General features: G+C 40.3%; 1 protein-coding gene across 5 annotated transcripts in view; it reads left to right on the top strand.

Moving 5' to 3' along the window:
- LOC139420806 (AF4/FMR2 family member 4-like) overlaps positions 1-21,217 on the top strand; it is a 39,528-nt gene that overhangs the window by 3,060 nt on the left and 15,251 nt on the right. The window contains exons 1-5 of one of the 5 annotated variants that reach the window (XM_071171094.1): positions 2,482-2,670; positions 16,103-16,229; positions 18,511-19,257; positions 19,418-19,462; positions 19,582-19,668. In XM_071171094.1, the coding sequence (XP_071027195.1) occupies positions 2,654-2,670; positions 16,103-16,229; positions 18,511-19,257; positions 19,418-19,462; positions 19,582-19,668 (1,023 nt within the window). In that variant the 5' untranslated portion in view covers positions 2,482-2,653. Of the gene's footprint in view, positions 1-2,481; positions 2,671-16,081; positions 16,230-18,510; positions 19,258-19,417; positions 19,463-19,581; positions 19,669-21,217 lie in introns of those variants that run through there. The other 4 variants (XM_071171095.1, XM_071171096.1, XM_071171097.1 and 1 more) reach the window with 4 other exon arrangements.

The raw sequence follows: 21,217 nt of genomic DNA, 5'->3' as shown, positions 1-21,217 counted from the left end.
GCATACTGTAGTCATAGGAGGGTAGTTTAAGGCCTTTACATCACCTAGGGAAAGCTCTTGGTGAAACTAATAAGCCATCAGTTGCTTCCTCAGGGCTCTTGGGTCAAAGCAAAAAAATATGCTGCGCACCAGCCCCTGTTGCAGCCTTTGTTTCTTTTTTGACTCTGGATACAATTATCTTGTATGGCAGCATATCATGCAGGCTATTTTATTGAACGCATAGCCTTCAACAACATGGGTCTCCAACCCTCTTCCTGGAGAGCTGTCCTCTAGGTTTTCGCTTCAAACCCAGTTGAAACTAACCTGGTTCTGTTTTTATCAACCAGCTAGTTATTAGAATCAGGTGTGCCAGATTGGGGTTGGAGTGAACCTACACGACGGTAGCTCGCCAGGAACAAGGTTGGAGAGCCCTGGCCTACATCATATAGCCTAGGTGGCCTACAACCGTGTTCTAATATCACACTGTCCTGTTGTTTTTATTTGGCAAAACAATAAATTAGATGTTCATAGGCTGGCAGAGGAGTGAAAATGTCTGTTTTAATGTTGTCTAAATACCATAGAGGTACTAGGCTTGGTGAGCCTTATTTAGGTTTCTATTTGTAGTTCAAGTCCAACAGATATGCAAGTGTTCCAAATATAGCCTCTTCAACTGGTTGGTCAGTATGGAGTCTATGTCTGATGGGACAGGGAAACCGCCTACTGAATAATACAGGAATTTCCATGTTGTCTCTGGCTAGATAAGGCTTGTTTGAGCTGTTGGTTCTTGTCATTTCCCTAAACAATAAAACACAGGTTTTGTAAAGACTCCTGCTTAGTTTGTTCATCCAATTAACATGTTTGGTGTTAAGCCTGTCATTTCTTCAAAACATGTTTTAAAGAGAAAATGGGTACACTATCCTAACTTATCCTTGCCTTAGGCCTAATACTAAAACAAATTACTATTATGATTTAATGCTAGGAAGTTACAGCTAAATTGAGACTGCATTATGCATATTTGACTGAACTAGGCTAGCCTTTATCATTATGTTAGTGAGAAGGAGCTTGACCATGTGACACATAGGCAAGGGGTTATTTGAAGGGTTAAAAAGTTACCTTACTTTTGTTTCCCTAACTGTTATTTTATATAGACTGGGCCTAATTTTATTCCCTGAATGTAAAGGCCAATTGACTCCCCAAACTCCTGACGGTCCACCTTAATTTTCATATATTCAAAGCATCTGAAATAATATTTCCCAAGCTGTCTTAATGGATTTGCTCATGTCATAAAAGTCCATTTAGGGTTAGTGTTTCCATATGGAGATTGGCACACATCCTGCTGCTCACAGCTGTTGTCATCACTAACGTCACTAACAAAATGCTGTTCCAGGAATTTTATTTTTATGGGGCCTTGACTTGACGATGAGCAATAGAGTTGGCAAGAGCACAAGCAGATCTGGGATCAGGCTAAAGTGGACTAGGTGTAGGCTATAGGCCTAAACTCTCATTGCATTCAATTAGCTTACTGCTCTATTGACAATTCTTTAAATCTAGTATGGTAGACTACTCATCCAGTGGTGTTCAATTCAGCTATTTAGTTAGGTTTTGGTTTCTGCCACAGCCATTCAAATAGTTGGGCTATACCACTTCTGGGCAATAGGCTATGTCATTATATTGCCGATGAAAAATATCTGTCTGGGAAATGCCTAGTGACTTGAGTAGGGCTTCCCCTGTTTCCATCTCAAGTAGAAAACAGGCGCTGTCCCTTTAAAGAAATTGCTGCTAGTTTACCCAGTGCTCCAGGGCATAGTGGGGGAGGGAGGTTGTTGACGGGGAGACAGGCTCTGGTTGGCTCTGGCATCCTCAGAGTGGCTCATGACATCACAAGGAGGAGAGGCTCAGTGGCATAAAATAACATCTCCTTTTATGGAACTAGGTGGACTATTCCATTTTCCGGAAGAGGTTGCTGTTCTTTTTATTGTAGACACTTTTTCCTTATTTTTCTTCTCTAAAGTGTGAGACATCAAGTTTATTGTTCCATTATTTTAGGCCCAGGCCTGTTTTTCTCCTGCCTATTCATATTCCTTCTATTCATATTCCTTTTATTGTCTTTTTACTGTACTGATCTTGTTTAGATTAATTTGTTTAGAGAAGGCTTTGTGATGTAAAGGGAACTTGACCTAGCACAGTGATAGAATGTCTCTTGTTCACTTTGAAAATGATGTCCTAATTACCACTGTTCCAAAGATTCTTAAGCTCCTGTCAGTACTATTTTGCCTTGCGGCAGTACAACGGTTTGTTCCAATTATAATATCTCAAACACCTCCGAGAGTGTACGACACATTGTGCACTCATGCGTGCAACCCCCCATCACACACACACACACAGAGCCTCCTCTCAACTTCACCTATTGTCCCCTGCCTTTAGCACACCCGCTGTTCAGCAGGGTGGTATCTTCCGTGAACAAACAGTAACCTCCCCTCCCTGAGTCAAATGTATCTCTACTCCAAGGAAATACTGTAATGTCGATGCTGTAGATCAGGAAACCCAGTTTTGACAACGCCTGTCATCATTTATTGGAGTACTACCAGAGAGCAGGCTGGCAGAGTATGACAACACTTCTGAACCCCATGGAGTTTCACTGAATCCCCTTTCCAATGTTTAAGTGCTTTGGGCCATGGCCTCTCTGTCAGGGTAAGCAACACAACTACTTGGTTTCTCTTGTTGGTGTTCTGGCTACGTTTCCTGTGAATAGCGTTAGCCTAACTGTTGTACTTGTCAGACTGTCACCAAACTTCATTAACAAATTGTGATAGTAGGGTTATGATGGTGTGGAAATTTATTTTTCTCAAAGAAGCAAGGTCCTACTTTAATGGTGTTCAGACACTTATATCTACCTCTTCAGTCTTTTCTTAGTCTATCTATTTGTCATAGAGAAGTGAGGTCAGGAAGCCTTAATTACCAGTTCAGTATGCCCCCCCCCAGTTAACATTTCAACTCCCTAGACTCAGACTTTGCACTCTTTAGTAATAGAGAGCAATAGTAATGGCGGATTTTTGAAAGCACTAACTCCCCCATGGCTCGTCGGCCTGAGCCTTTGGGGAAATTCATGTTTTTTGGGATAAACACAGAAAAGAATCTCTGTGGTAATGACAGGCTTAGGAGATCTTATATGTTTTGTTCTGAGATGATCTTCATCAGCTCAAGTAAAAAAAAATATATAACTTTGAAGCATTTATGTCATCAAAACAAGCACATAAAGGCTTCATAGTTCATAGAGGTTATGTTAACTGACTTATCTTATAGCAGAAAACGTATAAGATCTCCTAAACCTGTGTTAACCTCAGACCTTGTTTTTGGTGCTTATCCCAAAACCTAATTTCCTCCATAGGAATGGCTGAATGAACTTGAGGTAACTAATATCCGTTTTTTTAGGACTACAAGCTGGCGATCTCTATTTGCACAGTTAGGTACTAAGGTTGGTATGAAAACGCATTGCTTGACTGGTAGCCTTGCCCACAACCATTATTTTCTCCAAATGTGTTTGCTAGTACAGTTTATCTTTGTACCAGTGCTAAAATGTGAGTAAAAGTGACCATTTCAAGATAAAACACAATTGGGCAGGTATGGTGTTTTATATTTCGTAGTTGGGTGATTCTCACGAAACTGGAGCTAGACCAAAAAATGTATCTTGGATCACTTGCCATAATTCCTCTTGGATCACTAAGATTAGGACCTGTTAAAAAACTGTACTAAGCTCTATTAGAGATTCTGTAACCAAATGCATCAAACTGTCGTTAGTTAATCCCAAAATACCCCTTATTTTAGTATAAGTACTGTAATTATGTGAATGCATTTAAGTCAAAAGTGGACTTATTGGAAAATTCTTCCCAAAAAACAATCTTTTGGTATTTGTTGAAACAAACACCAAAATAGTTTTTAGGTGCAGTCTTCCATCCGATTTGGACCAAACATTTTTCTTAAAATGAGTAAGGCATGAGGAATCCAAAGAAGTGGTCAAAAGCCACCCTAACCCCGCGCCAATCCCACATCAATATTGAGTATATAGTATCAGTTCTGTACGCTTGACAAGTAGTATGGAGCTGCGGCTCTGAGTATTGTTTATTTATCTTGTGTAAGGTATTCTCTGTGAATTTGGTGACGTTTTTCATTTCCAGTTCAGAGAAACTAGTAATTGTAGTTGTTGGGTTTATGTCCCATCCTACATCCTGATATTTAAAGGTTCTGACCACTAGATGGCGTTATTCCTGCTATTATGATACTTAAAAAAAACATTGTTAACCAATATTTAATGTGGGTGAACTGCCCCCTCAGCAAATAATTCCCTAATAGCAGGAACACCGCCATCTAGTGGTCAGAACCTGGTAATATCAGAATGTAGAATGTGACATTAATCCAACAACTTCAATGACTAATTTATCTGAAACGGTGGGAAAAAATGTATGAGAATACATTACATAGGATGAAGAAACAATACTCTGAGTTGCAGCTCCATGCTAATTGTCAAACATAGAAAACTAATACTATATAGGGTAAGCAAACCCTTTAAGCCCACTTCCATCTTTGGATTCAAATGAAAAACTACACTGAACAAAAATATAAATGAAACATGCAACAATTTCAAAGATACAGTTCATATAAGGAAATAAGTCAATTGTGATTTGGTGTGATCACCATTTACCTCATGCAGTGCGTCACATCTCCTTTGATTGTGGCCTGTGGAATTGTCCCACTCCTCTTCAATAGCGGTGCAAAGTTGCTGGATATTGGTGGGAACTGGAACACAATGTCGTACACGTCGATCCAGAGCTTCCCAAACATGCTCAATGGGTGACATGTCTGGTGAGTATGCAGGCCATGGAAGAACTGGGACATTTTCAGCTTCCAAGAATTTTGTACAGATCCTTGCGACATGGAGCCGTGCATTATCAATGCTGAAACATGAGGTGATAGTGGCAGTTGAATGGCACGACAATGGGACTCGTCACGATATCTCTGTGCCTTCAAATTGCCATTGGAAAATGAAATTGTTCGTTGTCCGTAGCTTATACCTGCCCATACCGTAACCCCACCAGCAAACCGCTCGCCCACACAACACCATAGATGCTGTCTGCTCTCTGCTCGGGTTTCATCCATGAAGAGCACACTTTTCCAGCATGCCATTGGCCCTTAAAATGTGAGTATTTGCTGACTGAAGTCGGTTACGATGACAAACTGTATCAAGACCCCGGTGAGGATGACGAGCATGCATATGAGCTTCCCTGAGATGATTTCTAACAGTTTGTGCAGAAATGTTGGTTGTGCAAACCCAAAGTTTCGTCAGTTGTCCGGGTCGCTGGTATGACGATCCCGCAGGTGAAGAAGCCGGATCTGGAGGTCTTGGGTTAAACGTTGCATTTTATTTTTGTTCAGTATAGATAAAACCTCAACTTGTTCTATTAATCAGATTTTGTATTACGTTGTTGACAATTATGTGTAAGTGCCCACTAATGGCCAATTTTCAAAGCTGCAAAAAATGTTTGGTGTTGAGGCTACCCTACACATTTTCCAGATATTTTACCTTCTCAAACTTCATCTAAAATGAACAGATAAATGTGGTGATACGTGCACATGATAGCATATTTCATGAGCTTTCATTACTATTTTTTGCCAATTAAAAATATGGAGTTTTCATACTAGCAGTTATGCCTGCATGTCAGTCTCACAGTAACAACAACTTGGTGAACTATAACCAGATAATATATTTCAGACATTCATAGATTACATTTTTGAATGGATTCTTATTTTACTGTTAAATTAACCTTGCATTGCTATACATGCCATTTTTGTAAATTTGACTGTCTCAGGTGGGCTTAAAGGGTACAGTGTCACAAAAAGCACTCCCTCTACAGAATGTAAATGACAAAAAGCAATGTTGTTCAATATGATCCGTTTAATATGATCCGTACTATCTTGTAGTCTATAGTGTATATTCATACCCTAAACCATTGGTTTCCAAATATTTTACAAGTAGACTTTTCTGTTCTCTTTTTCACTATAAATCCCTGTTCCAATTGAGCCCATTATGCTCCTGTTAAGCCCGGTTTGCGTTGAAACACATGGGGATAATATGTTGAGATCCCTAATATTCAATGAACATGAGCATGAATGTTATTTTTCTTCTGATTTTTAAGTTGATTAAAACACACAAACTACAGTTATGCATATTGTGCATCTAGCCATGGTGGCTTTACCAACATTAGGAACAGTTAGAAACCTCTGTACTCCAATACATTTGTACTGGACAGGTAGTCGTTGATGCAGAGAGAGAAAAATAAGGTCAGGGTTGAAGGATGTCAGGGATGGAAGACCTACAAGTGGTGGATAAAAATGGAAACCACTGAGGGTCAAGAAGATGACTATTGGGTGACTACTCATGCCCTTTTGTGTGGGGACATTGTCATGTTGTTTTTCAATCATCCAGGTGATTCTCAATCTGTAGACTGCCATTATGAGTTAGCAAGCAATTGACCACATCTACAAAGCCCATTCATTCCTCCTGTTGGTAAATTAATGTTTTTCTGGGTTTTTCCCAATTTTAGCTTTTTAGTCATTAATAATAGTAGTAATGAGAAGGTCAAGTGTGGTAAAGGGGGTGTTTTGAGAAAAAAATATCCTGATTTCAGAAGGCATGTAAGTAATGAAATGAACTTGTACTCCTCTTACTCCTCTAGATGATGCATCATGCATGGCTGAATAACTTTGTTAAAAAATGTATTGGAGATGTTACAGGAACTTGAAAGTGTTACGTGATGAGAAACATGGCCACATGGTTTATACGTAATAAATAATATATTTTAATGTGAACTTCAACTAGTATTAGGGTTAAGCGATGTCAATCTTTGTCTTATCGTGAATATGTACCCATAAAACATTGATAGATGATGCTATCGGCCCCTATTGGCCAACCATTTTTTTTGTAAAACATTTTTGTGGAAAAAGTAACAAACTGCTAAAACGGCACTTAGGCTATAGTGTGAAATCGAATGCAACTGGACGAATCATAACGAAGGATAGTGTAAGTGTTGCAGGCAAATCTTTTCCAATATTCCTTTCTGGCTGAGGAGCTTCAGCATGGAGCAGGTTGGTGTCTATGTGGCTCGCTGTCATGGAGCAGTGACAGTTTTATGAGGAACGGGCTGTCTTACCGTAGTGACATGATGGGCTAGATAGAAGCAGTCTACCGTCTTCAGAACGGGATACTTTTTTATTTATTAGCCTTCTAATGTAAAATGAAAATAAATAAAATTGTTTTGTCTATCATTAAGCTGTGATTGAAAATAGCCTATACCTGGGCTTATGCTATAGACTTTAATTCTTGTTATTTTTGAAAGCCACAACTTTAGGACAACACTTTCATAGGCTAGAATATTTGGGAAATAAGATACCTTTTATTACTTTAATTAATCTTAAAGGTCCAATGCATCTGTTTCTCGATATTAAATAATTTCTCGGTAACAATTAAGTACCATACTGTGATTTGTTTTAAATTAAAATGGTCGAAAAGATATTGACGCTAAGGGCAATATCTCAAGCAAGAATATTACTAGGCCTGTCTGGGAATGGTCTAAGTGGGGAGGGGAAAACTGAAAACTAGCTGTTATTGGCAGAGAGGTTTGGAACGCTCTTATTGGTTTATTAAACAATTTACCTCACGGTGATGTCACCATGGAACGCCAATACTCCATCCTGTGAAAATGGGCCTATATTTCAGGCGGTCTTTGCAAACCGCTCTTACACTAAAATGGTGTTATCATTTTCACAATACTATTCCAACATCATAGTGTGGAAATATATGTAAAACAGTAAAATCATGTTGTTGACTGCACTGACAGCTTTTATGGTAGGCGTGAGGGGTGTTCCCCAATGGGGGCAGAGGGAAAAAGTTTGCCCCCCCCCCCCCCCCCCCCCACTGGGCTAAACCATCATCTGCCCTAGATTTGTATGCTTTATGGACAAACTACATCAATGTATTTTGTCTTATTCAAATATCTGAGTTTTTATTTGAAGTATAATTGTATAAAATAACCCGAGAATATAATCCGGACGCATTTTGGTAATGAGAATATGGGGATGGAAATGTTAAATTATTTCAAATACGACACTTTGGCATAATGTAGCAACAAAATGATACTGGATTGTTGCAGATGCACCATGGCTTTCTAACTAAATTTCTACTGCCGTGGTTAACTTGTTTCATGAGAATCACCCAGTTGTTTGGTAGCATTGTCTTCTTTAGTAATGTAGATCAGAGCCAGCTGGTTGGGCATATGGCTACAGTGCCTTGTTCACAGCATAGGCCCAGTTTCAATTTATGCATGGTTGAGTCAAAGTTATTGCTAGGCCTCATTCTAGTTTCACATACTTTGTTAAATTGGCTCGGTAGTGGTGAGTAGTCTACTGTTAACACTTGACTACTGGTATGTATGCACAGGTGCCATTGACACTCATAATAGAGTTGTTGTTGATGCTCTTCCAATTTTCTCTAAAGGCCGCATGCTTCCCATCTGGAACAGTTTGCACATCTTAGAATATATTGTGACCTGTTTTTGACATTTTTGTATTCAAGATTTTTTGGGGCTGCTCACTCAGCTTTTTCTTGAGGCAAGCCAAAGTTGGTAGCAGAATAATACGGCCCTTCGTCAGTGATTGGTCAATAGTAGTGATTATTCAATAAAGTCTTTGTTGTCATTAAACGAGACAACTCGTTTTCAAGCAATGTTTTTCATTGAGTACTGCACCAAACATCTTAGATGTAAAATTGTGCGACTAAGATCTCCTCAGCAAAAACGTCAATTAATGACAGATTTCTTGTCATTCTTGTGATCTTAAATTCATTCTGACTGTTTTGAGGAAGTATATACTTGCTACGGCATCTCAAAATGCCCCCCCCCCCCCCTCATTTTTAAAGCGTAGCTCTTTTAAGGGAGTATGCGAGCACACCCATTCGGTTCACCTAGCCTCCAGTCGAACTGAAGTGTGCTGACGCCTTAAGCCCCCACTTGCCTCATAATACACAGCGGTGATTAGAATGGATTAATGATTAATGGCGAGGGGAGCGTTTAGAGAGCCAGGACATAAACAAAGCTGAGTGATCAAATGTATTGACTAAACAGCCCATTCACACATTTACTCAAGGCCCATCCCAAATGGAGTCATTTGCATCTACAAATTCAAATGGCATACCTCCCTCACCATCAGTTTCTGAACTATTTTAGTTAGGTTTGCCTACTCCTTATGTGAAGGTCTTTGGTAGGCAAATTCTAGGAAAACAAGAAATCCTATCTCCTGTTTCTCACTATTCAGACCGTATGCTGAAAGGCCACGTGATGGGGTCGAATGTGTTAATAAGAGTGAGTGGTGTAAATGGAGTTGTAATGGTGGCCACATAAAAAAATAATTAAAAAAAAACGTTAAATGACCGTATCATACCAGTTGTGACTGTGGTATTTTCTGTTCCTGGTTAATGGAAGGTAGAAAACCATCTGCGTTCAGTGATGACTCAACCCTGTAGCTTATAGTGTATTGAGCAGTCAGGGAATTGCCATATGCCCTATATAGCCTAGTCTAATCAGGTGCTGTGCCCTGTATTTTGAGGGAAGGTGGGGGGACAGGCCAGGTTAATCTTACTCTTTCAACACTCCTTAACTTGTTGTTATATCCTTAAAAGCAACAGAGGGGTAGGCCTGTATGTCAAAGTGCTGACTTATTTTTGAGGAACTACCAACTAAACCTTTCACTTCATGGAGATCTCCATTAATAGAACCCACTTTTCAGGTGATGCCTGACCTCTTATGACATTGAGCACATTTCCCTCTTAGTACATAGGCCTAGTTTTTTGTTTAAAAAATCATCTTGTTGACAGTTCACTGTGAACAGTAGTTAGACCTATTCTGAATCGCTGTTCACTCTACAACATGGACGCCAATCACTAGAGATGGAATACAAGGGCAAATGGCTTTGTTTTTGAAAATTGTGGACACACCTAATCAGTCCAGGGTTTTTCTTTTTACTACATTGTAGTATAATTGTTAAGACATCAACTATGAAATAACACATATGGAATCATGTAGTAACCAAATAAGTTAAACATCTATATTTTATATTTAAGATTCTTCAAATTAGCCACCCTTTGCCTTGATGACTACTTTTCACACTCTTGGCATTCTCTCAACCAGCTTCATGAGGTAGTCACCTGGAATGCATTTCAATGAACAGGTGTGCCCTGTCAAAAGTTAATTTGTGGAATTTCTTTCCTTAATGCTTTTGAAACAATCAGTTGTGTTGTGACAAGGTAGGGGTGGTATACAGAATACAGCCCTATTTGGTAAAATACCATGTCCATATTATGGCAAGAACAACTCATATAAGGAAAGATAAAACAACAGTCCATTATTTAAGACCTGAACGAATAACTTTTAAAGTTTCTTCAAGTGCAGTTGCTAAAACCATCAAGCGCTATGATGAAAATGGCTTTCATGAGGACCACCACAGGAAAGGAAGATCCAGAGTTACCTCTGCTGCAGAGGATAAGTTAATTAGTGAAATGTACCTCAGCTTGCAGCCCAAATAAATGCTTCACAGAGTTCAAGTAACAGACACATCTCAACATCAACTGTTCAGGAGGAGACTGCGTGAATCAGGCCTTCATGGTCGAATTGCTGCAAAGAAACCACTACTAAAGGACACTAAGAAGAAGAAGAGACTTGCTTGGGCCAAGAAACACGAGCGATAGACATTAGACCTGTGGAAACCTGTCCTTTGGTCTGATGAGTCCAAATGTGAGATTTTTTTGGTTTCAACCACCGTGTCTTTGTGAGACGCAGAGTAGGTGAATGGATGATCTCAGCATGTGTGGTTCCCACTGTGAAGCATGAAGGTGACGGTGTGGGGGTGCTTTGCTGGTGACACTGTAATTTATTTAGAATTGAAGGCACATTTAACCAGCATGGCTGCCACAGTATTCTGCAGCGATACGCCATCCCACCTGGTTTGTGCTTAGTGGGTCTATCATTTGTTTTTCAAACAGGACAATGACCCAAAACACACCTCCAGGCTGGCTAAGGACTATTTAACCAAGGAGAGTGATGGAGTGCTGCATCAGATGACCTGGCCTCCACAATCACCTGACCTCAACCCAATTGAGATGGTTTAGGATGAGTTGGACCTTAAAATGAAGGAAAAGCAGCCAGCAAGTGCTCAGCATATGTGGGAACTCCTTCAAGACTGTTGAAAAAGCATTCCTCATGAAACTGGCTGAGAGGACGCCAAGAGTGTGTAAAGGGTGGTAAAAAAATATTTATCAAAATAGTTTAACCTGCTTTTTTTGTAATGACTGTTCTCGCTTTCCAAGTTTTTCTATAAAAATGCATTTTTCGTTATAAATTTAACCAGAACCATGCTTAATGCACATTCACGTAGCAGGCATTATAGAAAATGAACACGCGTCTCATTAACAATCTCTCAAGCACAAGCTCATGCTAGTGAGTAGCCATCTAATCTTTATAGGAATCTTTATATTTCAAGTTTAGCCAACTTGGATCTATTTGCTAGCTAACAAGGCAGAACAGTTGAATTGTTTTGAACAAACCCTTGTGTCCGTCTTCAACTGTTTAAACTGGAAGTCGACCGATTAATCGGAATGGCCGGGTGCCGATTTGGCGATTAAAAAAAAAAAATAAAAATAAAAATAAAAAAAATATATATATATATATATATACATATACAGTGCCTTGCGAAAGTATTCGGCCCCCTTGAACTTTGCGACCTTTTGCCACATTTCAGGCTTCAAACATAAAGATATAAAACTGTATTTTTTTGTGAAGAATCAACAAGTGGGACACAATCATGAAACGACATTTATTGGATATTTCAAACTTTTTTAACAAATCAAAAACTGAAAAATTGGGCGTGCAAAATTATTCAGCCCCTTTACTTTCAGTGCAGCAAACTCTCTCCAGAAGTTCAGTGAGGATCTCTGAATGATCCAATGTTGACCTAAATGACTAATGATGATAAATACAATCCACCTGTGTGTAATCAAGTCTCCGTATAAATGCACCTGCACTGTGATAGTCTCAGAGGTCCGTTAAAAGCGCAGAGAGCATCATGAAGAACAAGGAACACACCAGGCAGGTCCGAGATACTGTTGTGAAGAAGTTTAAAGCCGGATTTGGATACAAAAAGATTTCCCAAGCTTTAAACATCCCAAGGAGCACTGTGCAAGCGATAATATTGAAATGGAAGGAGTATCAGACCACTGCAAATCTACCAAGACCTGGCCGTCCCTCTAAACTTTCAGCTCATACAAGGAGAAGACTGATCAGAGATGCAGCCAAGAGGCCCATGATCACTCTGGATGAACTGCAGAGATCTACAGCTGAGGTGGGAGACTCTGTCCATAGGACAACAATCAGTCGTATATTGCACAAATCTGGCCTTTATGGAAGAGTGGCAAGAAGAAAGCCATTTCTTAAAGATATCCATAAAACGTGTCGTTTAAAGTTTGCCACAAGCCACCTGGGAGACACACCAAACATGTGGAAGAAGGTGCTCTGGTCAGATGAAACCAAAATTGAACTTTTTGGCAACAATGCAAAACGTTATGTTTGGCGTAAAAGCAACACAGCTGAACACACCATCCCCACTGTCAAACATGGTGGTGGCAGCATCATGGTTTGGGTCTGCTTTTCTTCAGCAGGGACAGGGAAGATGGTTAAAATTGATGGGAAGATGGATGGAGCCAAATACAGGACCATTCTGGAAGAAAACCTGATGGAGTCTGCAAAAGACCTGAGACTGGGACGGAGATTTGTCTTCCAACAAGACAATGATCCAAAACATAAAGCAAAATCTACAATGGAATGGTTCAAAAATAAACATATCCAGGTGTTATAATGGCCAAGTTAAAGTCCAGACCTGAATCCAATCGAGAATCTGTGGAAAGAACTGAAAACTGCTGTTCACAAATGCTCTCCATCCAACCTCACTGAGCTCGAGCTGTTTTGCAAGGAGGAATGGGAAAACATTTCAGTCTCTCGATGTGCAAAACTGATAGAGACATACCCCAAGCGACTTACAGCTGTAATCGCAGCAAAAGGTGGCGTTACAAAGTATTAACTTAAGGTCGCTGAATAATTTTGCACGCCCAATTTTTCAGTTTTTGATTTGTTAAAAAAGTTTGAAATATCCAATAAATGTCGTTCCACTTCATTATTGTGTCCCACTTGTTGTTGATTCTTCACAAAAAAATACATTTTTATATCTTTATGTTTGAAGCCTGAAATGTGGCAAAAGGTCGCAAAGTTCAAGGGGGCCAAATACTTTCGCAAGGCACTGTGTATATATATATATATATATATATATATATATATATATATATATATATATATATATATATATATATTTTTTTTTTAATTATACCTTTTATTTACCTAGGCAAGTCAGTTACGAACACATTCTTATTTTCAATGACGGCCTAGGAACGGTGGGTTAACTGCCTTGTTCTGGGGCAGAACGACAGATTTTCACCTTGTCAGCTCGGGGATTCAATCTTGTAACCTTACAATTAACTAGTCCACCGCAATAACGACCTACCTCTCTCTCGTTGCACTCCACAAGGAAGACTGCCTGTTACGCGAATGCAGTAAGCCAAGGTAAGTTGCTAGCTAGCATTAAACTGATCTTATAAAAAACAATCAATCATAATCACTAGTTAACTACACATGGTTGATGATATTACTAGATATTATCTAGCGTGTCCTGCGTTGCGTATAATCTGACTGAGCATACAAGTATACAAGTATCTGACTGAGCGGTGGTAGGCAGGCGCGCACACATTCATTCAAACAGCACTTTCTTTGCGTTTTGCCAGCAGCTCTTCGTTGTGCGTCAAGCATTGCGCTGTTTATGACTTCAAGCCTATCAACTCCCGAGATGAAGCTGGTGTAACCGAAGTGAAATGGCTAGCTAGTTAGCGCGCGCTAATAGTGTTTCAAACGTCCCTCGCGCTGAGCCTTCTAGTAGTTGTTCCCCTTGCTCTGCATGGGTAACGCTGCTTCGATGGTGGCAGTTGTCGTTGTGTTGCTGGTTCAAGCCCAAGGAGGAGCGAGTAGAGGGATGGAAGCTATACTGTTACACTGGCAATACTAAAGTGCCTATAAGAACATCCAATAGTCAAAGGTTAATGAAATACAAATGGTATAGAGGGAAATAGTCCTATAATTCCTATAATAACTACAACCTGAAACTGGGAATATTGAAGACTCATGTTAAAAGGAACCACCAGCTTTGATATGTTCTCATGTTCTGAGCAAGGAACTTAAACGTTAGCTTTCTTACATAGCACATATTGCACTTTTACTTTCTTCTCCAACACTTTGTTTTTGCATTATTTAAACCAAATTGAACATGTTTCATTATTTACTTGAGGCTAAATTGATTTTATTGATGTATTATATTAAGTTAAAATAAGTGTTCACTCAGTATTGTTGTAATTGTCATTATTACAAATAAATAAAAAAAATCGGCCAATTTAATCGGTATCGGCTCTTTTGGTCCTCCAATAATCGGTATCGGCGTTGAAAAATCATAATCGGCCGACCTCTAGTTTAAACAGTGTGTCCACTTTGTTCTGATGTTGAAATCAAATGGCCTACCTTATTTCTCAGAATGAGAACAAGTAGCCAAATCCTTATATATTTGTGTCTTCTGTTCAGTGCAAATTTTTAAAACAGACTAGACAGCTAGTATAAGTCTTTGGCTAAAATGCTTCTAGCGGTACCTGGTACCACAATGCCGCGTGACAAACTGAGCATACATTTTCCAAAAATCTATGTTTGTTGATAATCCTGTTTTAGGAGTGTCTGCTCTGCAGGCAATTTGAGCAGTTAAGACATTAAAAGGGTATTGTTATAAAGATTAACTTCTCTTTTACAATAAAATGTCTCAATGTGTTTCGGTGTCCATATGACCGATTCTTTTGGACCAAAACTCAAATGCCAATAGTGAGTTGGAACCGCTTGTCAGGGAAGAAGTGATCTCTCACCTTTGTGTGTGTGTGTGTTTGTGTGTGTGTGTGTGTAAACCAAGAGGAAGATGCGATGTGAGAGGTTTTGATGTGTTTCAATGGACTTATATCTGACCTAAGCTTGTCGCCTGCCTTCCCTCCTTTGGGACAATAACTACCATTTTTTTTTAGAGCTGATACATGAGCATCTCATCATTATATACAGATCTCTGGTGTAAATGGGAAGGCGCACCCAGCATAGGAGCATCAAAGGAGACAAGACCAAAAAGACAACACGAGAACAAGCAGACATGAGCGCTCATAAAAACGAGAAAAAAACATTTTGTTACATGATTCTTGCTATACAAGCATTTGGTATATCGTGCAAAAACGTACATTCAAATTAATATAATTCATTCTATATGTCGCCCAGCCCTACTTGCAGTGATTATTTCAAAGCTGTTAGTAGAAATTATGTTGATGGTCCTGTTGGCAGATTGCCTCCGGGCCACCTAGCGCCTAAAAGCTTATCACATGCCATCAGAAATATTAGCGACTATATTACAATAAATGACACATTGTATTCATGAGATGGAGAAAAAAAAAAACATGAAATTACGATTTGTGGTCTTGTTATTGGATTGATAATTTTGAGGGTGGGATATGTACTGTAGAAAAGTGGGTCGTTAGAAGGCAGTGAATAGGCCCTATTCACAATATAATACCTATTACTAGATAGCCTAGCTGTTCATATGCTAATTGCATTTATTCCATTGACTTAACTGTGCTATCTCTGCCCCACAGTGTTTCCAACACATAGTCCTACAATCAGTAGCTTTTGATCACCCATTCATTATAACGCTTTAGACTTGCAGGGGTGTGTAGATGTTCTTGTCCCTCCCCTTTTAAGCCATTGAAAAATGCCCTTCCCCTAAGTTGCCCCCTATCTTTTTTTTGTGTACTCTGCAGTATCACTTGGTGTTTTTTAATGTAGACCGAAGTATTTGGAAGCTGCTATTTTCTCTTCTCCACGCTTAGTGACTGTGTCTCTGTTGTTAGCAACATGAACCGTGAAGACCGGAATGTGCTCCGTATGAAAGAAAGAGAAAGGCGAAATCAAGAAATCCAGCAGGGAGGAGAGGCCTTTCCAGCTCACTCCCCTCTCTTTCCTGAACCTTATAAAGTTGTAAGTTTATTTTGTTATTCATTTTGATTTGCTTCTGTCATTTAGTTACATCTTAGAGTTTATACTTGCTTCTCCTATAAGTATTCCCATTATGCTATGATTGATTTGCAGGATTCATTGATAACTATTTTTAAACCCAGAGAACTGCTTACGTGTTTTTATATCTGAACAGTGGCAGGGAGAGTTGGAGGTAAGTGCACTGTTTAGAGGAATTGCATTAGCTGCAGTTAATGTGGGCTCAGGTCTGTTGCTGGCTGCTCAGGAGGAATTTAGGGCCCGGGCCTTGCAAGCTGAGGTTTCATGCCCACCCTGTCCATGCTGCAAATCAGTCTCCTCTGTCCCTTTATCTAATCTGGTCCTTCCTTAGTCCTTCTCACAATGAGCCTGAGGTAAGTGCATAACCGCTAGTCCTTTTGTCCCATCAAATTGCTATATCATTGTGGGCAGTAAATAGCCCACAGCTAAAGGGGACCTGCATTCATATGCAGTCTTGACAACTTTAGGATGCTTGTATGGTACTGTCCCCTATCATAGATAGTGGTTGAGTAGTAGACCTAACCCTTATTGATGTTGATGCTTACCAGGCCTCTGTAGTCAACTAAACAACAGAAAGCAGTTGGTTTAGGGATGCACATTTTCTATGAGCATTGATGTGGGCCAGAGCCAGATCTCCCATCCCACCAACTCGATTATAAGGATTTCAGACCTTGGCTCAGTCTAATCTTTGCCACTAACCAGATATAAGCAGAGGTAAGTGGCTCCTCTCTTAGTTAGAGGACCAATCAACAGATGATTTTGAACGTGTCCAGACATGTAGCGAATGAAAAGGGGTGAGAGGTGAGTTCGACATGGAAAGCCAAGCTGTCTCTTGCCCCCGCAGAGTGAAAGGTAATCAGGGGGCTTTGATGAAGAATAGGACCCAGGGAAGTCGCCCTCCCACCACCAGTCATGGCAGCCATGTTGTGTTCCGCAGCTCTCAGAGCCCTGAGTCCACTGTGTTGTTTTTAGAGAAGCCACCGCTTGTTTACTCATGCAGTTACAAAATGGGTCATGTAATGTAGAAATGTGAAACATCAACTGGATAACTAAAACTCAATCTTCTCATGTAGGCAGTAGAATGCCTCTTTGTGATTAGTTTCCAGCGAGTTATGTAACATCAGTCCTGACCAATAGTATTCATAGTCCAGTAACATTTGTTTACTATGTCTTCCTGTAAATTTCACGTCTGTTTATTTAAAAGAGCCACTAAACAAATCTGCCACTGAACTTTTACAATTTATAGCAGCGTGGTAACATTTGTACACGGGTTGCACAGATGCAGTTCATCTTTCCCCAGGCAGAAAAATGCTGATCTTAAATGGCTTTTGTAGTATAATGACTCCAATATGCACTTCAAATGTATTTTTGTCAGGGCCTATGGCTTTTCCATTTTTTTAATGTTGCTCTCCACTTTACTGTGTGTTATATCATTTTGAAGTTCTCTCCTAATAACATTGTAAATGTAGGTTAAGACTGGTGCATGAATTGTGAAAGATGGGGGTTAGGTGTTACTTTCTTTGCTCTGTTTGTTTGCTACCGAGAGCCCTTCTATCAAAGTGTAGGCCTTGCATGGCGGCACACTTATGCATTGTACACATACACAACACAACATATTGCAAGGCAAACCCAATTACTAGAGTGAATGGGCTCTGATGGATTTTCTCTGCTTTCTATCCAGACCAGCAAAGCTTTGTGTAGCACATATTCTACATTTCCTCTACAGATAACAGATGGTTCCCCACCCCACACGGGTATCTGTCAGAAAGAATCGGTTTGGGGGCCCCCATGTGAAATTGGATAGGCTACACACACTGTGGTTTACCTCTTGTCATCTGTAGCAGGAGCCCCTCCGAGTGATTGATTTAACTTCTTTAATGGAGCCATGGAAGGCCCTTATCACCCCATGCAGATGGCCTCACTGGTCAGGAGGGGAGTTTGAATAAGCCAATCGTCTCTCTTGTGTGGTTAGTTGAGAGGGCCGCCCTCTCCTCAATATTGTTTCAACTTTAAGCTTCATATCAGAGGGCTAATAGTATAATTTCCCTAACAAAAATACATTGTCAATGTTTCTTTAATGTTTTAAAAATTTTTATTTCAGAAGTTTTCACCAGAATAAATCCAAAGTTTGGGTAGCATATTTAATTAATGTATTAGACTAAAAGCAATTAATTCAAGTGCTTAACTGCTGTCCTGAAGGTGACCCTCTGTTTCTTTCTTTCTCACTCTCTCTTTGTATGTGCAGTCCAGCAAAGAAGATAAACTGTCCAGTCGTATCCAGAGTATGCTTGGAAACTACGACGAGATGAAGGAACCTATCGGAGACACAATTCCAAAACTCGGTGGCAAACCCTCAGGCTCGTCGTCCTCCGAGGAGAAGTCTGGCCAGTCTCTGTTTGGGGACCAGCGTGGCGGTGGCAGTGGCCAGAACAGTAAATGGACTCCAGTAGGCCCAGCGGCCAGCACCTCGTCCTCCCAGTCCTCTAAGAGATCCAGCCTCCAGGGCAGCCACAGCGGTAGCAGGAGTAGCGGTAGCAGCAGCAGTAGCCAAAGACACGAGCGGGAACACAAGAAGTCCAGCAAGCATGGCTCAGAACACTCCAAGTCCCACACGTCTAGCCCAGCCAAGGGTTCCCTGAGCTCCAGTCACTCCCGGTCACTAGGTGCTGAGCACCACGGCAAGGAGCGCTACCGCTCCAAGTCCCCACGTGAGCGCGAGGCCAACTGGGACTCCCCGTCGCGTGTGCACACATCTTTCACCAGCGGCCCGCATTCCAGCCAGGCCTTCCCCCCTTCGCTCATGTCCAAGCCCAGCTCCATGCTACAGAAGCCTACAGCCTACGTGCGCCCCATGGATGGCCAGGAGACGGTGGAGCCCAAGACCTCATCAGCGATGTACAGTGGCCAGTCCCACAGCAGCACCATGGGGGAGATGAAGTCCAACGGCAAGGCGTCGCTCTCCAAGCTCAAGATCCCCTCGCAGCCTGTTGAGGTAAAACCACAGAACTAGAATGAGTTATTCTATTGAATCTCTAGAATTGAAAACTTAGTGACTTAGTCACTAACAAGATGAAATATGACACACTAACGTTTGTTGTTTATGAGCCTTTTTATTCTTCTTCTAACAATGGTACAATCGTTGATGTTTGTAGGGTCCCATGACTGGTGATGCGAATTGTGTTGATGAGATTTTAAAGGTAAGAATACTTTTTTTTTCAGAGGATATCATGTACTGTAATCTGAGTAAGAAATAATTTTTTCTTCTTCCCGTCATTGAGATTTTACTCAACTTCACTTTTTCCATTTTTCCCTCCAGGAAATGACTCAGTCCTGGCCCCCTCCGTTGACCGCCATTCACACCCCCTGCAAAACAGAGCCTTCAAAGTTTCCATTCCCCTCCAAGGTCAGACAGCAGAGCATGCCTTAGAGACGTACAGAGGCAGAGCATAGAAATTGTCATATTTTACTATCTCTTAGAAAGTCATCTATTCATCTGCCACAATTTTTAGACGAGTCATTGGTACAATAAGATGCAAATTTTTTTTGAATGGATGTCTGAATAGCATTTGTTAGGCCTACATAAACAGTACCAGTCAAAAGTTTGGACACACCTACTCATTCCAGGGTTTTTCTTTATTCTTATTATCTTCTACGTTGTAGAATAATAGTGAAGACATAACTATGAAATAACACACATGGAATCATGTATTAACCAAAAATGTGTTAAACAAATCAAAACATATATTTATTATTTAGTCAACCTTTGCCTTGATGAGCTAATCAGTTGTGTTGTGACCAAGTCCATATTATGGCAAGAACAGCTCAAATAAGCAAAGAGAAACAACAGTCCATCATTATTTAAGACAGGAAGGTCATTCAATCTGGCATCTCAACATCAACTGTTAAGAGGATACTGTGTGAATCAGGCCTGCATGGTCGAATTGCTGCAAAGAAACCACTACTAAAGGACACCAATAATAAGAAGAGACTTGCTTGGGCCAAGACACATGAGCAATGGACATTAGACCGGTGGAAATCTGTCCTTTGGTCTGATGGGACCAAATTTGAGATTTTTTTGGTTTCAACCACTGTGTCTTTGTGAGACCCAGAGTAGGTGAACGGATGATCTCTGCATATGTGGTTCCCACCTTGAAGCATGGAGGAGGAGGTGTGGGGGTGCTTTGCTGGTGACCCTGTCTATGACTTATTTAGAATTAAAGGCACACTTAACCAGCATGGCTGCCACAGCATTCTGCAGCAATACGCCATCCCATCTGGTTTGTGCTTAGTGGGACTATCATTTGTTTTTCAAACAGGACAATGACCCAAAACATACCTCCAGGCTGGCTATGGGCTATTTAACCAAGGAGAGTGATTGAGTGCTGCATCAGATGACCTGGCCTCCACAATCACCTAAATTCAACCCGATTGAGATGGTTTAGGATGAGTTAGACCGCAGAGTGAAGGAAAAGCAGCCAGCAAGTTCCCAGCATATGTGGGAACTCCTTCAAGACTGTTGGAAAAGCATTCCTCATTAAGCTGGTTGAGAGAATGCCAAGAGTGTGCAAAGCTAACTATTTCATAGTTTTAATATCTTCACTATTATTCTACAATGTAGAAAATATAAAAAATAAAGAAAATCCCTGGAATAAGTAGGTGTGTCCAAACATTTGACTGGTATTGTTTTGTTGGCCTAACAAATGCTTTTCAGACATCCATTAAAAAAAATGTGTATCTTATTGTACCAATGACTAGTCAAAACATTGTGCCGGCTGAATAGATGACATGAGAGAGAGAGAGTGTGAAAAGTACAACAAAGCAATATGTATTTTCAGTGAAATATTGGAATAAAGAAAATGCCATATAGTTAAACACTACCATAATCAAAAAGTAGCTGTTTTTGTAATAATGAGCAGTGTGGTTGAACTTTTAAAGGCATGTAATGTCTCTGT

Source organism: Oncorhynchus clarkii, chromosome 12, assembly GCF_045791955.1.
Source record: "Oncorhynchus clarkii lewisi isolate Uvic-CL-2024 chromosome 12, UVic_Ocla_1.0, whole genome shotgun sequence".
NCBI lineage: Eukaryota > Metazoa > Chordata > Actinopteri > Salmoniformes > Salmonidae > Oncorhynchus > Oncorhynchus clarkii.
The sequence above is the reverse complement of the archived record's forward strand: the minus strand, read 5'-3'. Positions and strand labels throughout refer to the sequence as shown.